We start from the raw sequence: 8307 nt of genomic DNA on the forward strand, positions 1-8307 counted from the left end.
GGCACATCAAACCTCAAAGAATGATATGTATTCTTATGATCAGTCTATAAGAAGAAATTAAGTTTTAATCTAAAGAAATAGACTTGAATTATCTGGAGCATATTAGAATAACTTTTAAATTTAAAATTTATTCAGCTTTTTGAATAAGTAATATATTCCCATGGTTCAAAATTCAAAAGATGTAAAGATTGTAAGACTCTTTTCCACTTCTGTCTCTGGCCCTTCAGTTTCTCTTCCTTCATGCAACCAATGACGTCAATTTACTGTATAATCTGCCAGAAGTTATTGTGTGTGAGGGTATATTTAAATATATGTGTGTATTTTATTTCCCCTTTAAGTAAATGGTAACATACGATATACATTCTTATATGCACTTTTTTCACTGCACAGTATATGCTGCATATTACTGCATATCAGTACATAAAGGGCTTTTCTATTCTCATGTTATAGGTATATCATAATTTATTTTACTGGTTATCTATTGATAAACATTTAGGGGACTTCCTCTGAGTTATTTCTCAAATATTTAATTTATTTCTCATCAATTTTTTTAAACCTAGAAAGAAGGGGAATTTGGGCCTTTTTGGAAATTTTTGCCAAAAATCTCTACATCCACTTTGTAAATGCTATTGAAACTCATTTGCTAGATAGTTGTGTGCTTTGACAATTCAAACATTCTCTTCTTACCTACTAGCTAGGTATCTTGGACAAGATACTGCCCCTGATATAATCATACCAGACTCATCTCATTTTATCATACTCTGCCCTTGACTTCAGGGGAAAGGGTTTATTGCTTTCCATTAAAAGCACTTCACCCAGCTGTTGTCTAACCAAGTCCAATAGGTTCTGTTTAGGACTCTCATAAAACAAGACTTATCAATTTTGTAATAAAAAACAACCTTGAAATTCTTTTGTAATTATAAAGATGGTATAAAGGAAGCTTTACTATGAAAGTTTATTTTAGTGTAGATAATATATAAATACATATTTATATGTATGATAAATATGAAGAAACAATTTGAAAAAATTTTTCCCTGTTTTGTCTTTTTTGCTCTAATTTATATTTTAAATTGTTCTTTTTGGAAAAAAAATCTTAATGTGTTTAACAGCCAGGTTGGCAATGATCTTAGAGAGAGAAGTATAATGAATACCTTGCATTTCTTAAGTATTAATATCTTATATTCTCTATACAGTTATTTACATAATGGTCTGGTTGTTGTATGAAAATGATAGTAAAAACATATTATGTTAAATGACAGGCAGACACAAGCTCAATGGAACTGTGTTTGTCATGGTACTGGAGAGCAGGGTTTTGGGTTCTTGAGAAGAAATGATAGTTCAGGCATTATAAAAAATAGCAGCAATCTATTTTCACCTATACAACATTTGCTTTAATGTGGGAGGGATGCCAATATTGAATAGCATTTGAACATAAAGTACATACTTTCCAGTGGTGAACATTAAAGACATGACAATTAATACAAAGAAATTGATGCAAATAAATGATAATTGATAATACATAATTCAGTGGTGTTTATACAGCTCAAAATACTGTGCCATGTTTAGTTCCTGAGAACTTTAATTATATCTTTTACTTAGTAATATTATAATTACAAAGCATATTTATGGTATTATTCAGATACTTCAGAAGAATGTAACTGTGTGCATGAATTCATTCAAGAAATATTTAAGAAATTTAGCATTAACCAATACATTAGGTGATGCATAATATCCATGTTAATTTTTCAGTTATGGAAGCTACATAGAAGGGACAGGATCTGTGTTGCAGACTGCAGAGGATGTGCAGGTACTATGTGTGGTTTAAAACTAAAATAATTGAAAATCATTAAATAAAATTATGTTTAATACTTAATTGAGAACATTAAAATAATTATACATGTTCAACTGGATGGGAATATATATGATAAATATTCATATAGCTACTATTTCTCTACTGTAGAATAAATCTTTTTCTTTTTGCCACACATGATTATGCACAAGGAATGTTTTATGTTTTTTCTTTTTTTTATTTTTACTTTCTACGTTTTTTTTCATCCCATAAATAGTAAATTGAAATTTAGCCTAACGTAGTTAGTGTTTTCTAAAATTTTGCATAAACATCTTAATATTGGAGCCTTTCTTTATAGCACATGCTATCAAACTCCCTATTAAGGAAAAAAATCTGTTTTAGCAAGGGTGTTTATTAATATTTAAGTCATTAATTATTCATGGTGTCATGGTTTAAAACTAGTACAAGCCTGATATATAGCAAGTTTTATATATTTTTGAATGATTTTAAAGTGAGATCACGTTATCTTCTTTTATACTGATTCAGGCTCTTAATAAAATTTAGCCATAGTAAAAACCCTATTATAAGCAAATGGATGTCTAGATTTGTGAAATCATATTTAATATATTTTCTGAGTTTAAAAAATAATAAATTTCATCTTAATTTGATGAAATTGATTATAAATAATAAATGTCTTAATGATCTTGTGGTTAGTGTTATAAAATTGACTTCACTGCCAAGTTTCTTTTATCCTTAAGTATATTTCTGTTATATTATCATTTATTGCTTATATTGTTATGATTTAATTTTAAGGGATCAAAATGGCAGATACTGAAAAGTATCCTATGTGTTGTTCAATGTTAACTTTTTTCTTTTTCAAAGTTTACATTGCTATTATTGAGCCAATTATATAGTGTACCACACAGAGAAATTTTGCTCTGTACATTTTGCTACCATGTGATAGTTCAGACTATATGTCTATTGTTTCAAAACTGTCTCACAATAGGAGATCTTAAATCTAGTTGCAGACTAATTTTTCAGTTATCTTGTATATTTTCTTACAGATTGAGAATATCTACAAATCTCTTACCAATTTGTCACAAGAAGAAAAGATAACAAAGTTGTTAATGCTTAAACTGCGATATTTCACTCCTAAAGAAATAGCAAATCTCCTTGGATTTCCTCCAGAGTTTGGTATGTGGGATACCTATAGACTTCAGCCTTTATTAAGGTTTCCAGAATTCATTAGGGACTTACATGTGTGTTTTGTGAATAAACCCTTGCTCAGACAGATTAGTTTAAGAAACTTCTTTCTTTCCCTATTTGTGGGATTTTGGGCATCTTCCTGCTTTCTTTCCCCTTTCCCTTATAACTGCCTTATTCCATTCTTTTCTGACTCAATTCTCCCTGTCACTTAACTCCACCAGTGGCCAGAGTGGTTTGCATGGGCAGAAGGAGCCCATTGGCAATTCCTCACTTCTTTCTAGGGATGGTTGTTAATGGTATCCCCCGTTCAGCTCATTTTCTTGCCTCCAGAGGTCCTTTACTAGTAACCTCACAGTAGAGCTTGTGAAAGAAAGCCTTTGCTTGTCTTTTTTTTTTTTTTCCATAAGATCTGCTATTTATTTATTAAAAGCAATGCTCTCCCACTAATGTATCTTCACCAGGTTCCCAGGGGGAAGGAACTAATACTTTTTGATTGCCTTTTTTAATGAAGAAATTAAAGGCAGTTGGGGAATTATTTTGGAAGGGTAGGGAGTGTGTTGTTTGTATTTATTCTCTTCCTCAAGGATACATTCTTATCAGTTGTGTGCCTTTTTCCTTCCCTACAAGGTCGAAGTGGAGAAAAGGGAAAGTGAGCAGTCATCTAGGATGGGGCATTCCTGAAGGGAAGAAGGGTGACCCAGGGGCATGGACACTAGAGTTGACAAAAGATTAGGGGATCAGAAGCGGGGAATCTCAAGAACAAAAGTGAAGATGTAGTTGTGGAGTGAGAAACACAAAGTCCTAACTCCACTGGCAATCCAGGAAATCTGGGGATTAGCACTGTGAAGAGAGGGGACTTGCTGCCTTTGCTTTCTTAGAGCAGCCCCTGCCCCTCCCTGCTGAGGGGCAGTGCTCTCAGGAGTGAAGGGGCCAGGCCACCACTTTCTTAGGCCTGGGTGCGGGTGTGCTCCCAGTACCTGGCTGAGGGAAGGGAGAAAGACTGACCTCTCTAACATGCTTGCAGAGCTACAGAAGGAGGAAATGTGCTTTTGAGAGCTCTGATTAAGAGTTTGAATGCAGAAAAGACAAACTTTGTTAAATCTGATACTGTGTTAATATTCTTTAGGTAAACAATGAGTTTAAATAGATCATGTTTCAAATTCTAAATAATGGATTTGCAGGTGAAGTTAGCAACACAATCCTTTTGTACGTGGGGAACAAACTTCCAATATAATTTGAGTGCCCTCTTGGTAATTGATTCTCCGTGCATAGTCACAGCAACCAGGTTTATTTTCTACTCCCTACCTCTTTCTTGGTGATCTCATTCCATCCCTAATATCATGGGAGTGTTATTTAAGAAGAAACACAAACTTTCCTTGTCTTAGTTTATGTCACAAAATGAATGAAAACATCACAAAACAAATAAAGAGCTGAGAGTTGGACTCAAGAATTTTATTCCCAGTATGCTTTCCTAGTGACTATTTTTTTCTTTTTTTCACATGAGCAATCAGACATACTACTAAAGAGAGAAAATAGATTAACTATCTAATAAAAACTAATAAAATTTTATTCTAGTGCTTGTTTTCTTCAAGGAGTGTTAGTCACTTTGATAATACTGAAACTTGGTAAGGAACACAGAACCCAGACTGACTGAGGTTGAATCCTAGGTCCACCTTAACTGCTCCTTGCCTTAGTTTACTCATCTGTAAAATGGGGTTAATTACAGCAACTACTACATAGGGTTGTTGTAACAGTTAAGTGAATTAATATGAATGAAATGCTCACACAATATCTGAGACATAAAATTTGCATTAGCTTTTATTTTTTAAATGAGAAATTTACTTTCATAACCTTTATTTCATATATATTTTTTCTCATTTTTAAATTTTAGGTGGATAAAATAGGATAATTTTTCAAAGCTGTCTGAATATATGTGTAAAAGGCAAAAAGGCCTTTTAAATAGCTGAATCTTCTTTTAGAATATGTGGTATATTTTGTAGTCAAACTTTCCCTGATGTTGCCACTCAGTAGCACCGTGACACAACTGTCTGTCATGTTGTTTCCAACATCATTGACTATGAGTCCAAAAACGAGCATTGTTTGAGCCGTTTGTCCACTGGCAATTATGGATCTGCATCGATCCTTCTGTACATTTCGTCCCAGTTCTCTTTATGACTGGCGGCATGTGTCCATGTAGCAGCAGGCTTTGGAAGACAGGGACACCAGTCTACGCTTGCTGGATGAAAATTACTATCTTGACCTTGTTAATTCTGTTTCTTTGGTGTTGACAATTATTGTTATTTTTAAGGTATCTAAGTTTTTAAAAAGTCACTCTTTAACTTAAAAAATTATTTAATTTTTTCCCACAAGTTAGTTTAGATTTTTAAAAATACATACAAATTGCACACTGGCACATATAATTTTGACAAATCTGACTTGTTTTCAAACCTTTCTTTCCTTCTGATGTAATGTTAATATTGCAAAAGACCATCTCTGAGATACTGTAAAAGTCTGTTTGTAGGTGCATTTGTTCCTCTGGCTACTTCGAACTAAATAATTTTTGAGATGAGTAATGTGCTTGCCTAAGACATTATCCTTAGAATAGCAACTTCATAATTATGTTCAATTGTACATATAGTTTTATTATAGTAATTACTATTATTTTATTACAGTTCATATAATGTTAAGTGTTGATGAAACAACTTTATTATTAATATAACCAACTCTACCTCTGGCCCTTATAAATATATGAAATATTGCTGCTCTTAATACTCTTTAATTACATTTTTCACTTTCTTGTATGAGTTACTTTTCCTTTATTGATTCTCTATGCCAAAGGTTACTGAATGTAAAATCCTGGCATTGTAACTGACATTACAGTGCACATTCTTATGCATGGGCAGTCTTTTATGCTGATATTTGTAAGGCTTTCTTCCAGTATATGTAGTATTTGTGGGCCTTTTTGTTTTGAAAAAGAATGTAGCAAATAGAAGTCCAATGTGAGAAAGGCAATTTGTGGAAGCAGAGTATGAAAAACAACTGTGAGGGACTTATATCTAGAATATTTAAACAACTCTTACAACTCAACTATGAAAAGAAAAACAATCCAATTTAAAAACGGGCAAAGGATTTAAATCAACATTTCTCCAACAGAGATAGATAAATGGCCAATAATCACATGAAAAAGATGTTATTCATTAGTTATTAGGGAAATGTAAATCAAGCCACAATGTGATAATCACTTCATACCTATTGGGATGGCTAAAACAAGAGCAGTGTTGGCAAAGATGTGGGAGAAATTAGAACCCTCATACACTGCTGGTCAGATAATGAAATGGTACAGCTGTTTGGAAAATAGCCTGACAGTTCCTCAAAGGTAAACATGGAGTTATTGTGTGACCCAGCATTTTCACCCCTAGGTATATATCCAAGAGAATTGACAACATACATTCACACAAAAACTTATGCATAAATGTTCATGGCAGCATTATCTATTACAGCCAAAAAGTAGAAACAATCCAATGTCTATCATTAAATGAATGGATAAATAAAATGTGGTATATCCACACCATAGAATGTTATTCAGCCATAAAAAGGAATGGAGTATTGGTACATTGTACAACATGAATGAACCTTGAAAACATTATGGTAAGTGAAAGAAGCCAGACACCAAAGACAACATCTTAATATTATATGATTCTGTATATATGAAATGTTCAGAATGGACAAATCCATAGAAACAGAAAGTAGATAAGTCGTTGCAGGTAGGGAGGAAATGGAGGGGGATTGTTAATGGGTACCAGGTTTCTTTTTGAAGTGATAAAAATGTTTTGGAAATAGATAGTGGAGATGTTTGAAGAATTCTGTGACTATACTAAAGACCACTGAATTGTACACTTTAAAAGGGTGAATTTTATGGCATTTTGTAAATTCTATTAATGTCTCCATACAGCTGGTGTTATGTAAAAGAAATAACTGAAATAATGGTATTCACTGCTTTTTATAAAAGTGCATTAATACATAGATTTCTCTGAGCTCTGTGAGTATTATGTGTATGTGTGTGTGCTGAGCATGAGATATAACATAATGTGATACAACACTATCTCATTGTGTAGGTAAGGTAATGAATGATATATAATATTTTTGGCTCCAAATTATTTGTTAATAAAACTTCATGGAGACCTTACTGATTTATTTATGGAGTGACCACTGTGCCTTTACTAAAGGATACATCCTTTTATCTCTGGAAGTTACTGTTACAAATGATTGTATATAAATTGTTATCTCTCTTTTCTAGGATTTCCTGAGAAGATAACAGTGAAACAGCGTTATCGCCTGCTTGGAAATAGTCTCAATGTGCATGTGGTAGCTAAACTAATCAAAATCCTGTATGAGTAATTTTAAAACAACACTGAAAGATGGTCTTCATATACTTTCATTTCCAGATAGTAGTTCTGAAATTCTACTTTGAACTAATTCTGATGAAATTCAACTAAATTATTTTAATCTGTCTTTATTATAAGACAGATTTGAAATTTGGAATTTATGATAAAGATGTCAAATTTTTTCTAAAATTTATATTACTATATTTTATAAAATGCAAGTTGTTGTTATGCTTTATGGAGAATATATTTTCATATGAAACTGGTAAACATATATGTGAAATGTTTTTATAATATCATGGTATAAACAAATTTAGGAACATTAGGATTTTAATGTCTACATGAATATTTTATAAAGTGTCTAACAGGCTTACCATAATGAACCTGAGAAATTGTATATTTTTGTATGTTAATTAAAGAAGTTTTATGAATCTTATCATTTTAATTTGTTTTTGTATAATTATTCCTAATTCTAAAATGATGAGTCTAATTCTAGCCTGTTTCACATAGTGCATGTTTTGTTCCTTTATTTCATTTAAACAAAGGCATATATTATTTTAAACCAAATTATCATCATTCAACTTATACAACAGTCTGAAGAATATGTCAGAAAAAATAATCCTAAATTCTTGATTACCTCTCCATCAGGAGGTCACAGAAAGTGTAGGTGCACATTAATTATCTTTTCTTCAGCCACCATGTGAAAGGCAGAACTCATTGTCTCTTCTTCATTTACACATACTTCCCTTTAATTTGCTATTATCAGTGCTTGTGTTAGTCTTTCTTCTCAGCTTCTGAGTTGAATTTGCCATTACATTTTAAGGAATGTAGCATGGCATTAAGATTTTAGGGAGGAAACTGCCTTCTGACCCCAAGCCATATGGTGCTAACTCCACCCCTAATTTTTTTTTTATTATAGTACTGTACACC

The 8307-nt window shown here is 32.3% G+C and overlaps 1 protein-coding gene across 3 annotated transcripts in view; it reads left to right on the forward strand.

Annotated features, from left to right (window-relative positions):
- TRDMT1 (tRNA aspartic acid methyltransferase 1) overlaps positions 1–7813 on the forward strand; it is a 49096-nt gene extending 41283 nt beyond the window's left edge. For all 3 annotated transcript variants that reach the window (XM_075997703.1, XM_075997704.1, XM_075997702.1), the window contains 3 exons: positions 1750–1807; positions 2854–2983; positions 7293–7813. In XM_075997703.1, coding sequence (XP_075853818.1) covers positions 1750–1807; positions 2854–2983; positions 7293–7393 — 289 coding nt within the window. In that variant the 3' untranslated portion in view covers positions 7394–7813. The remainder of the gene's footprint in view (positions 1–1749; positions 1808–2853; positions 2984–7292) is intronic.
- Positions 7814–8307: the final 494 nt, after the last annotated feature.

The sequence above is a fragment of the Microcebus murinus genome, chromosome 25, assembly GCF_040939455.1.
Source record: "Microcebus murinus isolate Inina chromosome 25, M.murinus_Inina_mat1.0, whole genome shotgun sequence".
In the NCBI taxonomy this organism is placed as follows: Eukaryota; Metazoa; Chordata; class Mammalia; order Primates; family Cheirogaleidae; genus Microcebus; species Microcebus murinus.